Raw genomic sequence first — 19,666 nt, 5'->3', positions numbered from 1 at the left:
TTTTAAAGAAATGGAGACATTTGATTATCCCACAGCAAGTTCAAAATAACTATCTTAAAGATTGTCAATATGTTAACAGATAACACAGACAAATGAGTAAAACAAAGTATGAACAAAATGATAGAGAGATGTAACTAAAAAGAAGAAACAAATACTGGAGATAAAGAATAAAATAACTAAATCGGAATAAAAATACAGTGTTCGACAGCAGACTGTATAAAGGAGAAGAAAGACTCAGGCATTTTTTGTAACCATCCAAATTATCTTTACTGACAGTTATACCTTTAAACTATTTATTTCAGAATAGATTTAAATTTACAAAACAAATCATGAGGTAGAATTACACGGCATGCTCATATGCCCCTCACTCCTTTTCCTTTATTAACATCTCATATTAATTGCTTTGTCACAATTATTGAATCATACCAAGCTTCCCCTGTTTTTAACTCCAAAAAAGTGTTTAGTCTTTACAATCACTACTAGATTCAACTAATCAAAACTTTGTCTTCAGATTGAGTTGGGTTTTTTTTCAACTATTAAGTCATAAGAAAGAGGAAAAAACAATGAAGAGAAGTAAAAGAGTCAGAGATTTAAGGGATACTATAAGCGGACCAGCGTATGTGGTCTGGGAGGACTAACACCAAAACAAATTATAATCAAACTGTCCAAAGTCACACAAAGAAATAAAATCCTGAAACAGTGAGAGAAAAGCAGCTCATCACCTACAATGAAGCTCCTAAAAAAATTGTTGCCGGTTTTCATCATACACTTAGAATCCTTAGAAATTCTCTTCTCAGTCCTCATACACTTGAAGAAATCAGAGTCTCAGGTGGAGAAGATCAGGCCTGAGTATTGCTAAAGCCCCCTGGTGTTCCCTAAAAATGAGCAGCTCTACACCTTCTCACAGATAAGGTAGGGTGATGCTCATGTGTCTAAGAGTACATATGAATTTTGGAAAATATGGAAACTGTAAAAACACAAAAAGAGGGGCTGGCATTGTGGCATAGCAGATCAAGCCACCGCTTGCAGTGCCAGCATCCCATATTGGCACCAGTTCCAGTCCCAGCTGCTCCACTTCCAATGAATCTCTCTGCTATGGCCTGGGAAAGCAATGGAAGATGCCCCAAGTACTTGGGCCCTGCACACATGTGGGAGATCTGGAAGAAGCTCCTGGCTCCTGATTTTGGATCAGTGCATCTCTGGCCATTGCAGCCAACTGGGGAGTGAACTGGTGGATGGAATACGCCCCCTCTCTCTCTGCCTCTCCTCTCTCTCTCTAGCACTGACTTTCAAGTAAATAAATCTTTAAAAAAAAAAAAAAGAAGGCAACACTGGCATTCTGTACGGGCGCCAGTTCTGGTCTTTGTTGCTCCTCTTCCAATCCAGCTCTCTGCTATGGCCTGGGAAAGCAGTGGACGATGGCCCAAGTGCTTGGGCCCTGCACACACATGGGAGACCGGGAGGAAGCACCTGGCTCCTGGCTTCGGATCAGTGCATCTCCGGCCATAACGGCCATTTGGGGAGTGAACCAATGGAAGGAAGACCTTTCTGTCTCTCTCTTTCTCAATGTCTGTAACTATGACTGTCAAATAAATAAAGACTTTTTCATCTGTCTAGGATGTCTGCATCACCAATAGGAACCTACAGAAAGCTCCATAGTATCATAGGATTAAGACATGCGGTGGTTAACATGAACAGAAATTCTATAATGCTCCCCACCAAAAAGACTAAAAGGGCCACTTTAAGGCACAATAATGGAGAGAAAAGAGCCTCAAACACCATGGAATGAGAGAGGTGAGATTTGTAGTTCTAGTACTCAGTTTTGCTGCTTTTCCAACCAGCACTCCAAATGCATAGCACAGAGACTGTGTTGCTGAGGAGCCTCCATATGGCCCTCTTGATGTCCCTGTTCCTCAGGCTGTAGATAAAGGGGTTGAGCATGGGGGTGACCAGAGTGTACACAACTGAAGCCCAGGCACCCTGCTGTGGAGAAAGTGAGAAGGTTGAACTGAGATAGACGCCTAGGCCTGCTCCATAAAATAAACAAACAACTGTCAAATGAGAGCCACAGGTAGAGAAGGCTTTGTACTTCCCACCTGCTGATGGGACCCTCAGAATGGAGGAAACGATTTTATAATAAGAGAAGAAGAGTGCTGACATAGGGAGAAAAGCATATACAACACCAACAAAACATACGAATATGTCATGGATGATCGTGTCAAGGCAGGTGAGGTTGAGAAGCTGAGAAGGGTCACAGAAGAAACTGGAAATGTCAACATCCTTGAAGCAGGTAACTTGCAAGACCATCAAACTGTGCAACAGGGAATGCAAAAGACTAGCCACAACTGACACTAAAACTAAGAAACCACAGCAGTGGGGGTTCATGATGACCTGGTAATGAAGAGGGTGGCAGATGGCGACAAACCTGTCATAGGCCATCACTGTCAGAAGCAAATCATCCATGCATCCAAAGGTGATGGAGAAAGACATCTGTGTAAGGCAGCCCACATAAGAGATAACTGTGCTGTGAGTGTGGACATCCACAATCACCTTGGGAACCGTGGTGGAGGTGAGACCCACATCAGCCAAGGACAGGTTGCAGAGGAAGAAGTACATGGGGGTGTGGAGGTGGGAGTCTGAGGTGACAGCCAGGATGATGAGCAGATTCCCAAGCACTGTGACCAGGTACATGAATAGGAACAGCACAAAAATGAGAGGCTGTAGGTCTGGATCCTCTGAGAATCCCAAGAGATGGAATTCTGAGACACGTGTAAGATTTTGTGTTTCAATATAACCTGCATTCCTTCTGGAAAAGAAAATAGTGTTGGTAAAAAGAAACAGATAAACAGGCTTCCAGCACTCTGTATATGTTTTCAACTCAACTAGTCATGGTTGTTGTTCAAGAATAACTCTAAGGTTTAAACAGTAAATGGAATTAAAATGTTACCTGGTACTATTCAATTTTGAAATTCATAATTTTTATGTTGTGTTTTCCACCCTTATTCACACTGGTGAGCATGCAACTTCTTGTAGTCTTCTCAACCATGACACTCAGGCTTCTTAGGGTGCTTTCATTATTGGTTTCCATGTTACTCACCTCCTTCCATGCACATCTACTTTAGAGACACTCAAATGAAAAATTTTGGAAAACCATAAACATTAGAAGGACTCAGTCCATGATCACAGTCAATTGTAACCTATTATTTGAATTTACTTTTAGTTTTTTACTTTTTAGCAGTTTTAATTTAGTTCACAGATACAATATAATGATATTCACTCTTCATTTCCTCCCTCACTTTTTTCTTTCCTTTTTGAGATAAATATATTTTTAATCTACATTATGTTCTATAGTTTTAATGATCAGTGATTAACATTTACTGTCTATGTGTGAAATGGTCATCTTTCTATTCAATTACTATTTATAGCACTTGCCTATATTGCTGTTAAACTAGGGTCTTTTAGCTTTTCTACTTGATAAATTTTCTTTTGGTGCAGCACCTTTGCTTTTAAAAAGGAAGAATAAAAAGTGTCTGTCCCTATTTAGAAAAACATTCTTGCTAACAGTGTGCTATGTACCTTATTTTCTTGTAACCAACAGTATAGTTTACTTGACTTGAAATAATTATAATACCCTTAATAGCTAGAACTGCATTATCTAATCACCAAATTAAAGTTGGGTATTCATAATCAGGAAGTATTGCTGGGTATCAGTTGCCCTCTAGGGTTTTATCATTCTTAGCTGTTCTGATTGCCTTCCTTTGTCGATGGAAGTAGTCACTCAATTATTGTGTGTCTGCTTGTTTTGAGAGGCAGAGACACAGACGGAAAGAGATTTGAGAGTTTTCCTCCACTGGTTCACTGCCCCAAATGACTACCATGGCTGTGACTTCTCCCATGCAGAAGCTTTGAGACATGGAATTCAATCCAGGTCTCCCACACATGAGGCAGGAGCCCAAATATTTGATCATCACCACTACTACTTTTTTTTTTTGACATAGTGGACAGTGAGAGAGAGAGACAGACAGAAACCACTACTTCTTATCATCTGTAGTAGCAGGAAGCTGGAGTGAGAAGCCAGATCCAGGAATCCAACCCAGGCATGCCAGTGTGGGAGGTGGGCATCTTAACCACAATGCTATATACCCACCCCCATTTGTCTTTTAGCATAATTTAATATATAACTCCTTTCATTTGTTCTGTGGACTTCAAATCTTGATAAAATCAGTTTATCTGTGCACATAATCATGTAACATCAGTGAGCACAAGGTAACACTACTACACTAGGCACCTGACAATGAAATAAAATAATGAACTTTAAGAGCCACCTGAATTTTTCCAATTTTTTTAATATATACCCCTTATAAGATGTTTTTCTTTAAACTTGCTTAAAGTGTTTATTCTGTTTCCTTTCATGGCCTAGTCATTCTGCTTTATGGTTTTTCTGATCATAAGCCTTGCTTGTAGTTGAAGTGTGGAGATCAGGAAAGACCCAGCACCAGCTTTGTGTTCCCGTCATCCTATGTGGAATTCAAAGATTTTCATGATGCCCCTTCCTGATAGTTGGATTACGGTTCTCTAACTTCAGCTGCCTAAAGGCAATGCTAATTCATTCCTTGGTATTGGAACCCAAGACCCCAACTGTCAGCCTCTTTCTCAGATTAAGTGAGTGATTTCAAGATTTGGGGACAAAGTGGATGGCTGACATGAAATCTTGAAATGAGATTGAGAGATAGAGTCCCCAGAATGACCCTGTGATCTTTCTGTGATCTTTGCCTTTGAACTCAACCATACTTTACCTACTGCTGCCCACTGTGATCTATCAAGAAACCCCAAAGAGATCACAATGAACTGGGGTCCCTTCCTGGTGTGACAGCAAAGAGAAAGAGATGGCTGCTATGCAAGAGGGGAATACTGGACATGCTCCTTGTGTCTGCAGTCAGACTACCCACCTGTCTCAAACATGACTTCACCCATTTCTACCCCACAGCTTCACACAAGTTACACAAAAATGCAGGGTTCCTCACCTCTTCTGTATGATAAAATTATATGGGCAACGGAACATAATTTTATGTTGATGAAATGAAACAAGCTACTTAGAACCTAGGGTTCAGAGCCTGGAACTTAGGAAGCCCTCAATAAAGCTGTGTGATGTTAGGGTCATGACATCCTCCCCCTCCTCACCATCACCTTCATGACATTGCTGAGTGCTCAGGGGATAGTTTAGAGGTATGCACAGGCTGCTGTCATGAAGAGGCTGCCAGTGGGACTGAGAATCACTGTGGGAGGGAAAAATTCAAAATGAGAAATCTCAGACCCTGATGAGAACCAAGAACATAAACTGGCACAGGCCTCTGAGCTGAAACTGTCTATGGTTTCCCTCCCAGCTGTCTACCCCAGCTGTCCTGCTTGTCCTGATAATGAGGAAACAGTGTTCCTGACAGCCCCATCAACTTCCACTGTCTCCCTCAGCACTTACTGGGCTGTGCTGAGTCTGAGCAGAGGCATGACCAAGGATGATGGCTCCACTGCTGCTCTTCTGCCTGGAGTTCAAGGGAGCCTCAGGCTTTCGACTCAGGACAGGAAAGGAGACAGACTCAGTCTGGGGCTTCATGATGCAGACACTCACATGGGGAGGAGTGGCCATTATATTTCCACTACCACATCACGGTCTGGAGGCTCTGGCTCATTGCTTGAGCTGAGAGGACCTCGGGGGCTCAATTCTCAGAGCTCCTAATTAGCCTGTAGGCCCATGTAGCCCAGTCTCTGATGACTTGCTGATGCAAATAGGAGAGAAATAGAAAATTGCACCTGTAATGTTCTCCAAGGACTGCTCACCTCTGCTTCTTGCTGCTGAATTCCAAGATGCAGAATCTTTACATAGAATTCAGACTTCTGTTCTCCATGTTTACAAATCCCAATGTGATTCTTTGAGTTCATTGCAGCAGTATGAAAAGCATGGAGAATTCCATTTTCTTTTTTTTTCTTTGACAGATTGATTTTAATTACTTTAAAATTTACTCAGGTGTAGGATGGTTGAATCATATAGTAGTGCTTTCATTTTTTGAAGAGCTTCCACACTGTTTTCCATAATGTCTATACTAATTTACATTTCTAACTATAGTATATGGGAGCCCATATCTTCTATCTTTTAGCTTTTTAAGAAGAGCCATTCTAATGGGATGATATCTCATCCCATTGTGCTTTTTTTAACTTTTATTTAATGAATATAAATTTCCAAAGTACAGCTTATGGATTAAAACGGCTTTCCCCCCCATAACTTCCCTCCCACCTGCAACCCTCCCCTTTCCTGCACCCTCTCCCATTCCATTCACATCAAGATTCATTTTCACTTCTCTTTATATACAGATCAGTCTAGCATATATTAAGATTTCAAAAGTTTGCACCCACATAGAAATACAAAGTGAAAAATACTGTTTGAGTACTAGTTATAGCATTAAATCACAGTGTACAGCACATTAAGGACAGCTATCCTACATGAGGAGTAAGTGCACAGTGACTCCTGTTGGTGACTTAACAAATTGACACAATTGACACTCTTGTTTATGGCATCAGTAATCACCCTAGGCTCTTGTCATGAGTTGCCAAGGCTATGGAAGCCTTTTGAGTTCACCGACTCTGATCATATTTAGACAAGGTCATAGTCAGAGTGGAAGTTTTCTCCTTCCTTCAGAGAAAGGAACCTCCTTCTTTGAAGACCTGTTCTTTCCACTGGGATCTCACTTACGGAGATCTTTCATTTAGGTCATTTTTTTTTGCCAGAGTTCTTGGCTTTCCATGCCTGAAATACTCTCATGGGCTTTTCAGCTGGATCTGAATGTCTTAAGGGCTGGTTCTGAGGCCAGAGTGCTGTTTAGGACATCCGTCATTATATGAGTCTGCTGAGTATCCCGCTTCCCATGTTGGATCATTCTCTCCCTTTTTGATTCTATCAGCTAGTATTTGCAGACACTAGTCTTCTTTACGTTATCCCTTTCGCTCTTAGTCCTATCATTATGATCAATTGTGAACAGAAATTGATCACTTGGACTAGTGAGATGGCATTGGTACATGCCACCTTGATGGGATTGAATTGGAATCCCCTGGTATGTTTCTAACTCTACCATTTTGGGCAAGTCAGCTTGAGCATGTCCCAAATTGTACATCCCTTCCCTCTCCATTCCCACTCTTATATTTAACAGGGATCACTTTTCAGTTAATTTTCAACACTTAAGAATAACTGTGTATTAATTACAGAATTAACCAAATAGTATTAAGTAGAACAGACAAAAAAAATACTAAGAGGGATAACGTATTAAGTTGTTCTTCAACAGTCAGGGCAAGGGCTGCTCAAGTCACCGTTTCTCATAGTGTCCATTTCACTTCAACAGGTTTCCTTTTTGGTAGTCGGTTAGTTGTCACCAATCAGGGGGAGCATATGATATTTGTCCCTTTGAGACTGGCTTGTTTCACTCAGCATAATATTTTCCAGATTCCTCCATTTTGTTGCAAATGACCGGATTTCATTGTTTTTTACTGCTGTATAGTATTCTATAGAGTACATGTCCCATAATTTCTTTATCCAGTCTACTGTTGATGGGCATTTAGGTTGATTCCAGGTCTTAGATATTGTGAATTGAGCTACATAAACATTAAGGTGCAGACAGCTTCTTTGTTTGCCAATTGAATTTCCTTTGGGTAAATTCCAAGGAGTGGGATGGCTGGGTTTAACGGTAGGGTTATATTCAGGTTTCTGAGGCATCTCCAGACTGACTTCCATAGTGGCTTGACCAGTTTGCATTCCCACCAACAGTGGGTTAGTGTCCCTTTTCCCCACATCCTCCCCAGCATCTGTTGTTTTTAGATTTCTGAATGTCAGCCATTCTAACTGGGGTGAGGTGAAACCTCATTGTGGTTTTGATTTGCATTTCCCTGATTGCTAGTGATCCTGAACATTTTTTCATTTGTCTGTTGGCCATTTGGATTTCCTCTTTTGAAAAATGTCTATTGAGGTCCTTGGCCCATCTCTTAAGTGGGATGTTTATTTTGTTGTTGTGGAGTTTCTTGATCTCTTTGTAGATTCTGGTTATCAACGCTTTATCTGTTGCATAGTTTGCAAATATTTTTTCCCATTCTGTCAGTTGTATCTTCACTCTCCTGACTGTTTCTTTTGAAGTACAGAAACTTCTCAATTTGATGCAATCCCAATAGTTAATTTTGGCTTTGACTGCCTGTGTCTCCCGGGTCTTTTCCAGGAATTCTTTCCTGGTGCCAACATCTTGAAGGGTTTCTCCAATGTTCTCTAATAATTTGATGGTGTCGGGTCATAGATTTCGGTCTTTAATCCATGTTGAGTGGATTTTTGTGTAACGTGTAAGGTAGAGTCTTGCTTCATGCTTCTGCATGTGGAAATCCAGTTTTCCCAGCACCATTTATTGAGTACACTGTCCTTACTCCAGGAAAAGGTTTTAGATCCTTGATCAAATATAGATGACTGTAGATGTTTGGGTTGATTTCTGGTGTTTCAATTCTGTTCCATTGGTCTATCCATCTGTTTCTGTACCAGAACCATGTATGAAAACCATTCTGTTTTGATTGCAACTGCCCTGTAGTATGTCCTGAAATCTGGTATTGTGATGCCTCCGGCTTTGTTTTTGTTGTACTAGATTGCTTTAGCTATTCGAGGTCTCCTGTTTCTCCATATGAATTTCAGCATCATTTTTTCCAGATCTGAGAAGAATGTCTTTGGTATCTTGATTGGTATTGCATTGCATCTATAAATGGCTTTTGGGAGAATGGACATTTTGATAATGTTGATTCTTCCAATCCATGAGCATGGAAGATTTTTCCATTTTTTGGTATCTTCTTCTATTTCTTAATTTAAGATTTTGTAATTCTCATCATAGAGATCTTTAACATCCTTGGTTGTCGCGCCCCCTCTTCACGGAGGAACAACACTAGACCCTGCACTGTTCTTTGGTCTGCTCGGCCCTTCCCGGGTTTGCTGCTGGTCCTTCCCAGGTTGGCTGCTGATCCTTCCACCTCCGTGGAAGGGTGGCTCCCCCTGCCACTTTCCCCACTTCCGGGGGGGAGGGACACCACCAGCCAGCCAGCTCTCTCGGGGGCTGCTCAGATGTTATCTGGATGTTCCTGGTGCATGTTGTCTCTCTCCTCCTTTACAGTCCTCTTCCACCAATCCCAATTCTGCTACCCACATGCCGAGTACGCTGCTCTCCTCCAATCAGGATCAGGATCAGCTCCTGCAGGTTATTGGTCGAACTGGAGGCAGCTGTGTAGAAGTTGTTTGCTCCCTTTCAGCGCCATATGGTGGGAGAGCAGATGCATAGAATAAGTCTTAATTCCAGTAACTTAGTCTAGTCCGAGTTGCTCCCCACTTTTGGTTAAGTTTATTCCAAGGTATTTGATTGTTTTTGTAGCTATTGTGAATGGGATTGATCTTAGAAGTTCTTTCTCAGCTGTGGCATTTTCTGTGTATACAAAGGCTGTTGATTTTTGTGCATTGTTTTTATATCCTGCTACTTTGCCAAAATCTTCTATGAGTTCCAATAGTCTCTTAGTAGAGTTCTTTGGATCCCCTAAATAAAGAATCATATCATCTGCAAAGAGGGATAGTTTGACTTCTTCCTTCTCAATTTGTATTCCTTTAATTTCTTTTTCTTGCCTGATGGCTCTGGCTAAAACTCCAGAACTATGTTGAATAGCAGCGGTGAGAGTGGGCATCCCTGTCTGGTGCCAGATCTCAGTGGAAATGCTTCCAACTTTTCCCCATTCAATAGGATGCTGGCCGTGGGTTTTTCATAAATTGCTTTGATAGTATTGAGGAATGTTCCTTTTATATCCAGTTTACTTAGAGTTTTCATCATGAAAGGGTGTTGAATTTTATCGAATTCTTTCTCTGCATCTATTGAGATAATCATATGTTTTTTCTTCGGCCGTCTATTACTGTGGTGTATCACATTGATTGATTTGTGAATATTGAACCATCCCTGCATACCAGGGATAAATCCCACTTGGTCTGGGTGGATGATTTTTGTGATGTGTTGTTGTATTCTATTGGCAATAATTTTATTGAGGATTTTTGTGTCTATGTTCATCAGGGATATTGGTCTGTAATTCTCTTTCAGTGCTGCATCTTTCTCTGGCTTAGGGATTAAGGTGATGCTGGCTTCATAGAAAGAATTTGGGAGGATTCCATCTTTTTACATTGTTCTGAATAGTTTGAGAAGAAATGGAGTTACTTCTTCTTTAAATGTCTGGTAGAATTCAGCAATGAATCCATCTGGTCCTGGGCTTTTCTTTGTTGGGAGGGCCTTTATTACTTTTTCAATTTCTGTCTCAGTTATGGGTCTATTTAGGTTTTCTATGTCTTTCTGGTTCAATTTAGGTAGATTGCAGGTGTCGAGGCATCTATCCATTTCTGATAGATTTTCCTGTTTGCTGGCATAAAACTCTTTGTAGTAATTTCTGATGATTCTTTTTATTTCTGTGGTGTCTGTTGTTACGTTTCCTTTTTCATCTCAGATTTTATTGATTTTGGTCTTTTCTGTTTTTAGTTAGTTGAGCCAATGGTGTGTCAATTTTATTCATTTTTTCAAAAAACCAGCTCTTCACTTGGCTGATTTTTACTAGGTTTTTTTTTTTTTTGGATTAAATCCTGTTGATTTCTTCTCTGATTTTAAATATTTCTCTTCTCCTACTAGATTTGGGTCTGGTTTGCTGCAGTTTTTCTAGATCCTTGAGATGAATTGAAAGCTCATTTATTTGGTGCCTTTCCAATTTCTTGATGTAGGCACCTATTGCTATAAACTTGCCTCTCAATACTGCCTTTGCCATATCCCATAAGTGTTGATACATTGTGTTGTTATCCTCATTTACTTCCAGAAAGTTTCTGATTTGTCTTTTGATTTCTTGAATGACCCAGTGTTCATTCAGGAGTATGTTGTTCAGTCTCCATGTGTTTGCATACTCTCTAGGGATTCCTGAGTTCCTAATTTCCACCTTCATTCCACTGTGGTCCCAGAAGCTGCATGGTATGATTCTAATTCTTTTAAATTTGCTGAGACTTGCTTTATGGCCTAGTATGTGGTCAATCCTAGAGAAATTTCCATCCACTGCTGAGAAGAATGTAAAATCTTTAGATGTAGGATTGAAAGTTCTGTAGGTATCTGTTAGATCCATTTGGGCAATAGTGTCGATTAAATCTGCTGTTTCCTTGTTGAACTTCTGTCTGGATGATCTGTCTATTTCTGAGAGTGGAGTATTGAAGTCCCCCACTACTATTGTATTGGAATCTAAGTCTCCCTTTAAGTCCCTTAACATATCTTTTAAATAAACCAGTGCCCTGTAATTAGGTGCATATACATTTATAATAGTTACATCTTCCTGTTGAATTGAACCCTTAATCATTATATAGTACCCCTCTTTGTTTCTCTTAACAGTTTTTGTGTTGAAGTTTATTTTGTCTGATATTAATATGGCTACACCTGCTTTTTTGGGGGGGTCAGTTGGCATGGCATATCTTTTTCGAACCTTTCACTTTCAGTCTGCATGCATCTTTGTTGGAAAGATGTGTTTCTTGTAGGCAGCAAATAGATGGGTTTTGTTCCTTAATCCATTCAGCCAGTCTGTGCCTATTATTGTAGATTTGAGTCCATTAACGTTCAATGTGACTATTGATAAGTAGTGACCTGCCCTGCCATTTTCCCAAAGATATTTTATAGTATATGCTTTGAGTTTCCTATGATCTTTTACTGGTAGGTTTTCTTTCTTTACCTTCTTTCATATTGATGGCCATGTTTCTGTGTTTCCAAGTGTAACACATCTTTAAGCATCTTTTGCAGGGCCAGACGAGTGGCGACAAATTCTTTCAATTTCTGTTTGCTATGAAAGGTCTTTATTTCACCTTCATTCATAAATGAAGCTTTGCAGGATATAATATTCTGGGCTGGCAGTTTTTCTTTCTTAGCACGTGGGCTATGTCTTGCCATTCCCTCCTAGCCTGTAGGGTTTCTGATGAGAAGTCTTCTGTGAGTATAATTGGAGATCCTTTGAAAGTAATCTGACATTTCTCTCTTGCACAATTTAGGAACTTTTCTTTATGTTTCACTATGGTAAGTTTAATTACAACATGTCATGGTGAGGATCTCTTTTGGTCATGTTTACTAGTGGTTCTATGACCTCCCTGTACTAGGATGTCTCTGCCCTTCTCCAAACCCAGAAAGTTCTCTGCTAGTATCTCAATAAAAAGGCCTTCTAATCCTTTCTCTCTCTCCGTGCCTTCAGGAACTCCTAGAACCCGAATGTTGGGTTTTTTAATACTATCCTCTAGATTCCCAACAATATTTTTTAGATTTCTAATTTCCTCTTCTTTTCTTTGGTTTGACTGTATGCTTTCCTGTGCTCTGTCTTCTAAGTCTGATCTGATGGCAGGAGCTAGGTGCTTATCCTGGTCTCCCATGCGGTGAAGGGCCGAAGCACTTGGGCCATCCTCCACTGCACTCCCTGGCCACAGCAGAGAGCTGGCCTGGAAGTGGGGCAACCAGGACAGAATCTGACACCCCGACTGGGACTAGAACCCGGTGTGACGGCGCCGCAAGGGGGAGGATTAGCCTAGTGAGCTGCAGCGCCGGCCACTTTGTCACAATTATTGATCCACACCCAGCTTCTTTTATTTTTTATGTAAAACCATTTTATTGCTTGATACCTCCCAGCCTCTGGTTATGTATGAAAAATGTATAAAAATCTAAAATATGCCTCATTAAAAAGACCAAAAGAAACAATAACCAGACACAAAATCTGGAGAGCACCAGCCTCACACATCAAGTATGGAGAAAAGTGAGATTTGTAGGTCTAGATGCTTCATTTTGCTGCAGTTCCCACCAAGAGTCCAGACGCGTGGCACAAGGACTGAGGTGAGCCTGTTTTTCTGAGGAGCCTCCACAGGGCCCTCTTGATGTCCCTGTTCCTCAGGCTGTAGATAAAAGAGTTGAGCATGTGGGAGACCAGAGTGTATACCACTGAGGCCAAGGCACCCTTTCCAGGAGACACTGAGAAAGCTGAACTGAAATACATCCCAATGGCTGTTCCATAAAATAAGCAAATGACTGACAGGTGAGAGCCACAGGTGGAGAAGGCTCTTTACCTCCCACCTGGTGATGGGACTCTCAGAATGGAAGAAACAATTTTATAGTAAGAGAAGAGGATCCCTGAGATCGGGAAAAAACCATATATGATGCCAAAAAGATACCTGACTATGTCATTGGTGAAGGAGTCAGAGCAGGCAAGACTGAGAAGTTGAGAAGGGTCACAGATGAAATTAGAAATTTCAACATCCTTGAAGCAGGTAACTTGCAAGACCATCAAACTGTGCAGCAGGGAATCCAAAAGGCTGAACACAAAAGACACTGAAACTAAGAAGCCACAGTGGCAGGGGTTCATGATTACCTGGAAATGCAGGGGGTGACAGATGGCATCAAACCAGTCATAAGCCATCACTGTCAGAAGCAAATAATCCATGCACCCAAAGATAATAAAGAGAGACATCTGTGTCAGGCAGCCCATGTAGGAAATGACTGTGCTGTGAGTGTGGATGTCCACAATCATCTTGGGAACCGTGGTGGAGGTGAAACCCACATCAGCAAAGGAGAGGTTGCAGAGGAAGAAGTACATGGGTGTGTGGAGGTGGGAGTCTGAGATGATGACCAGGGTGATGAGCAGGTTCCTGAGCACCATGACCAGATACATGGACAGGACCAGCACAAAGAGGAAGGGCTGCAGTGCTGGATCTCTGAAAAGCCCATGAGATGGAATTCTGTGACATGTGTGATATTTTGTGTTTCAATGTACCCTGGAATCCTACTAAAAAAAAGTTGGTAAAAGGAAGCACACAAACAGGCAATCAGCACAGGCACATATTTCAGTTCAACCAGTTATGTGTATATCACATGATTTTACTCTAATGTTCTTAGAACAATTGAACTAAAGAGAAAAATTTTGGTGCAATACAATTTTTTAAAAGATTTATTTGTTTATTCAAAAGGCAAAGTTATAGAGAGGCAGAGGCAGAGAGAAAAAAAAAAGAGAGAGGTCTTCCATCCACCAGTTCCTCCCCAGATGTCTACAACGGCCGGAGCTGCCTCAATCCAAAGTCAGGAGCCTAGAGCTTTTTCTGGGTCTCTCATGCGGGTGCAGGGGTCCAAGCACTTGGGCCATCTTCTACTGCTTTCCCAGGCCATAGCAGAGAGCTGGATCAGAAGTGGAATAGCCAGAACTCAAACCAGCTCACATATGGGATGCCAGCACTGCAGGCAGTGGCTTTTACCTGCTACACTGCAGGATTCAGGCAATGCTGTGCTAAATGCCCACCCCTGGGTGCAGAATTCTAAATGTCTAAAAGCACAGGCTGATATTTACACTTATGTGATCTTGAACACTTTAAGTGTTAACATCTGTACACAATAAGGTTATGCAATGACCGGGCTACCTTTCAGCTGAACCCCCATCAAATTGTCATGCTCTCAGATTCTCCTGCAGGATACTGTCTCTGTGTTTGTATTGATAGATTTTCCACTCATACTGATTCATGATGTATCTATCCACAGCCAACTAGTCCAAAGAGGAGATCCTGGTTTCTCTTTATCCACCAGAATCTCCCAACATCAAAACAGGCTGTAGCCATTTTGCAGCAAAGTTCACAAGTGATTCCAGTAATGTATGATTTTTGTGCATCATGTAGTGTTCATTTTGCTCCAGAATGTATTTTCTTTATATTTTTAATGAGTGTCATCAATTCATTAGTGGTTAATAAAATATGATGCTGGCCATGGTGATATCATTAAGACAAAGGAATAGGAAGTCAGTCCAAGGTCTTCATTTCACCCACAGAGTCCTGACTTAACAATATCCCTGAACCAAATTCTCTGTAAGAGCTCCACAAGCCGGTTAAGGCTTTACATCAAGCCCAGAGGAGCATAAAGCCAAAAGGAGCTACCTCATGGTGAATGGCAGCATTCTTTGTGTTTGTCAGCCAAGGCCCTGCCAGTGCCAGAAACACCATCTCAGGATAAGCAGAAACACCCCAACTCCTAGCATCTGTCTTGGAAGGGAAAGAGAAGATGTGTTGTCCTCTCAGGGGCTACCTGAGGAAGCGCATTATACCTTGCCTGACTTGGAGTTCTAATGGAAATGGCAGTGGCCTATGGGTACCAGATTAGGAGCCACTGAGACCTATGGAAACACCTAGTTATCCTCCCAGAGGAACTTCAGTACCAGAAGCAAGACACCAGGCAGAGATGAAGATGTGCTCTTGACAACAACTATAAACTCACACACAGCCCAGAGAAGATGCCTCCCAGCAAAGGTTTGAGAGTCCCCAACAATCTCCGTGAAGGTCTTTCCCCATATGAATCCAGTCCAGAAAACTTGGGGGAAGAAGTTTTCCCCAATGATCACATCTAACCAGAGAACAAAAGGAATGCATAGAAACTGGGAAATATGACCCAAAGGAACAAATGCTTCAGCAGAAATAAGTTACTAAACCCTCTTTAAAGATATGGAGAAGGGCCGGCATCATGGCGCCCTAGGTTAATCCTCTGCCTATGGCACTGGCATCCCATAAGGGTGCCAGTTCTAGTCCCAGTTGCCCCTCTTCCGATCCAGCTCTCAGCTGTGGCCTTGGATAACAGTAGAAGATGGCCCAAGTGCTTGGGCCCCTGCACCTGCATGGGAGACAAGGAAATAAGCACCTGTCTCCTGGCTTCAGATCGGTGCAGCTCCAGCCATTGCAGCCATGTGGGGAATGAACCAACGGAAGGAAGACCTCTCTCTCTCTCGCTGTCTGTAATTCTACTTGTCAAATAAATAAAATCTTTTTGAAAAATAAAGATTGGAAGTATTTGATTTTTAAACAACAAATTCAAAATAATCATCTCAAAGATTGTCAGCTAGCTAAAAGATGACACAAAGAGTACAACTGTGCAACCAGAAAAAAAAGGAATAAATGAAAATAAAGGTAACAAACTGTAAAAAAAAATAAATTTTGGGGATAAATAATATAAGAACTAAATTGGAACATTCTATAGAATGTTCAGGTACAAAAAAGAATCAGTGAACTTTTGGACTTTTCCAATAATTTATTTACTAACAGTTATATCATCATTTTTTAACACTTTGTGTCAGAATAGTTTTAAATATACAAAAATTTGTGAGGTAGTAAAACAGAGTCCACATATACCCCTCATCCTATGTCCCCTATTACATCACATAGTAATATCTTTGTTACAGTTAACTACACCCATCTTCCCCAATTATTATAAAGACTATTTATTTATTTATTTGAAAGAGTTAACAGAAAGAGGAACAAAAAGAGAGAGACAGAAAGAGAGAGAGAGCTTCCATTCACTGGTTGGCTTCCCAAATGGCTGCAATGGCTGGAGCTGGGACAGGCCAAAGCCAGGATTCAGTAGCTTTTTTCAGATCTCCCATACGGGCACTGGGGCCCAAGCACTTGGGCCCACCTCCACTGCTTTCCCAGGTGCATTAGGAGGGGGCTGGACTGGAAGCGGAGCAGCCAAGGCTGAAACTGGCACCCATGTGGGATGCCATTGTTGCAGGCAGCAGCTTTACTCACTGTGCCACAATGCTGGCCTTTTCCCCTATCTTTTCATCCCAAACACGTTCACTTATTCCATGACTCCCAACCTCCAGTAATCAATATTTTCGTGTTTAGATTCAGATTTTTTTTATTTGAAATTATCTAGTCACAGGAGCAAAAGAAAAATAATGAAGAAAAGTGAATAACACTAGAGGGATATATGGGATACCATAAGGAGATATGCCCTATATTCCATATGCCTTATTGAAATTACACAATAAGAATAAAGAAATGGAGTATGGTAGAGAGCCATTTTTAAGAAACAGTGACTCCTATTTGGAGCTTCCTACATTTCAAGAAGGAAGTCCATATACACATTATAAAAGCTCAGTTAACTCCAACTAAAATAAATCCAAAGAACTAACACTAAGCCAAATGATAATCAAAATATCCATGTTGCAGAAAAAAAAGAAATCCTGAAAGCAGCAAAGGAGAATTGACTTATCACATACAATGAAGCTCCTAAAACACTACAGACTTTTCAGAATATCTCTAGGGTACCTTAATAATTCTCGCCAAGGGCTGGAGTTGTGGCAAAGTGGGTTAAGCTGCTGCCGGCAGCCCTGGCATCCCATATGGATGCCAGTTCAAATCCTGGCTGCTCCACTTCTGTTCCAGCTCTATGCTAATGCACCTGGGAAAGCAAAGGAGGATGCCTCAAGTGCCTAGGCCCCTGCCACTCATGGGGGTGACCTAGAAGAAGCTCCTGAACCTGGCTTAGGGCTGGCCCAGTTCTGGCCATTGCAGCCTTTTGGGGAGTAAACAAGTAGATAAAAGATCTCCCTCTCTTTCTCTAACCATCCTGCCCCACAATGTGTGTGTATGTCTGCCTTCCAAATAAATCTCACTTCAGTCTTCACAGAAATTGAAAAAATCAGAATCTCTGGTGGCAGGACACAGAACCCTGGTGGTTCCCTAAAAAAGGAGCGGTGATAGGGGTCCACACTGAAAACCAGCACAAATAAGTTACATAGGATCAAAATGTGATGAAACGTGCAGAAGATTTATGGAAAAGACATAAGCTTCAAAAATGCATAAAGGGTTGTTCATTTGACCAGGATTCCTGGATCATCAATAATAAACCACAGAGGGTTCTGCAGAGGTAAAGTAGGATTCAGTCATGCAATGGTTAAGATGTATAAAAAATCTGTAATACTCTCCATTCAAAATGGCAAAAGAAGCAATATTCAGACACAAAATTTAGAGAGACGAGAGCCTCATACATCATGTGGTTAGAAGTGAGACTTCTACTTCCAGATGCTTAGTTTTGCTTCCTTTTTCAACCTGCAGTCCAAACCCATGGCACAAGGACAGAAAATAGGCTGTGTTGCTGAGGAGCTTCTGTATGGCTCTCTTCAAGTCCCTGTTCCTCAGGCTGTAGATAAAGGGGTTGAGCATGGGGATGACCAGAGTGTACACCACTGAAGCCCAGGCACCCTCCCCCGGAGAAAGTGAGAAAGTAGAACTGAGATAGACTCTAAGGCCTGTTCCATAATATAAGCAAACGACTGACATGAGAGCCACAGGTAGAGAAGGCTTTGTACTTCCCACTTGCTGAGGGGATTCTTAGAATGGAGGACACAACGTTATAGTAAGAGAGGAGGATCCCTGTGATAGGGAGAAAACCATAGATGATGCCAACAAGATATCTGAATACATCATTGGTGAAGGAGTCAGAGGGAGTGAGGCTAAGAAGCTGAGTAGGCTCACAGAAGAAATTAGAAATTTCCAGTTTCTTGAGCAGGAATCCCTTAAGACCATCAAGTTCTGAAGAAGGGAATACAAAAGGCTGGCCCCAAAGGACACCAAAACTAAGAAGCCACAGCGGCTGAGATTCATGATGGCCTGGTAATGCAGGGGGTGGCAGATGGCGACTAACCAGTCATAGGCCATCACGGTCAGAAGCAAAGCATCCATGCATCCACAGATAACAGAGAGAGACATCTGTGTCCGGCAGCCCACATAGGAGATGGCTGTGCTGTGAGTGTGGATGTCCACAATCATCTTGGGAACCGTGGTGGAGGTGAAACCAACATCAGGCAAGGACAGGTTGCAGAGGAAGAAGTACATGGGGGAGTGGAGGTGGGAGTCTGATCTGACAGCAAGGACGATGAGCAAGTTCCCAAGCACCATGACCAGGTACATGGACAGGAACAGCCCAAAGAGGAGGGGCTGCAGTTCTGTTATCTCTGAGGAGGCCATGAGATGGAATTCGGAGACACATGTGACATTTTGTATTTCAATATAACCTGGGAATCTTTGAAAAGAAAATAGCATTAGTATAGGAACAAATGGCTCATGGCCCATGCCTATATTTTCAACTCAACCCATTATGGGTATAGCACATGAGTAACTCTAAGGTTCTTAGAATAAATTGATTTTAGGGCTAACTCTGAGGCCAGAGTGCTATTTAGGACATCTGCCATTCTATGAGTCTGCTGAGTATCTCACTTCCCATGTTGGATCACTCTCCCCTTTATTTATTCTATCGGTTAGTGTTAGCAGGTACTAGACTTGTTTATGTGCTCCCTTTGACTCTTAGTCCTTTCATTATGAAAAATTGTGAACTGAAATTGATCACTTGGAATAGTGAGATGGCATTGGTACATGCCACCTTGATGGGATTGAATTGGAATCCCCTGATATGTTTCTAACTCTACCATTTGGGGCAAGTCAGCTTGAACATGTCCCAAATTGTACATCTCTTCCCTCTCTTATTCCCACTCTTATGTTTAACAGGGATCATATTTCAGTTAATTTTCAACACTTAAGAATAACTGTGTATTAATTACAGAATTAAACCAGTCATATTAAGTAGAACAGACAAAAAAACTACTAAGAGGGATAATGTATTAAGTTGTTCATTAACAGTCAGGGCTATGAGCATAGGGAGATTACTGATGCCATAGACAGGAGTGTCAATTGGTAAAGTCAACAACAGGAGTCACTGTGCACTTACTCCTCATGTAGGATCTCTGTCCTTAATGAGCTGTGCAT

General features: G+C 41.5%; 1 protein-coding gene and 1 pseudogene across 1 annotated transcript; both read right to left on the bottom strand.

Annotated features, from left to right (window-relative positions):
* Positions 1-1,809: 1,809 nt before the first annotated feature.
* On the bottom strand, positions 1,810-5,937 carry LOC138845762 (olfactory receptor 7E178-like). Its single transcript, XM_070059334.1, has 3 exons — positions 5,836-5,937; positions 4,797-4,816; positions 1,810-2,806 (listed from the first exon to the last, which is right to left on the bottom strand). The coding sequence occupies exons 1-3, from the start codon at positions 5,935-5,937 to the stop codon at positions 1,810-1,812; spliced, it is 1,119 nt and encodes a 372-aa protein (XP_069915435.1).
* Positions 5,938-12,760: 6,823 nt separating this feature from the next.
* Positions 12,761-18,871, bottom strand: LOC100346931 (olfactory receptor 7E178-like; annotated as a pseudogene).
* Positions 18,872-19,666: the final 795 nt, after the last annotated feature.

Source organism: Oryctolagus cuniculus, chromosome 16, assembly GCF_964237555.1.
Source record: "Oryctolagus cuniculus chromosome 16, mOryCun1.1, whole genome shotgun sequence".
Taxonomy (NCBI): domain Eukaryota; kingdom Metazoa; phylum Chordata; class Mammalia; order Lagomorpha; family Leporidae; genus Oryctolagus; species Oryctolagus cuniculus.
Note: the sequence above shows the minus strand (reverse complement) of the source record. Positions and strands in the feature narration are given on the sequence as shown.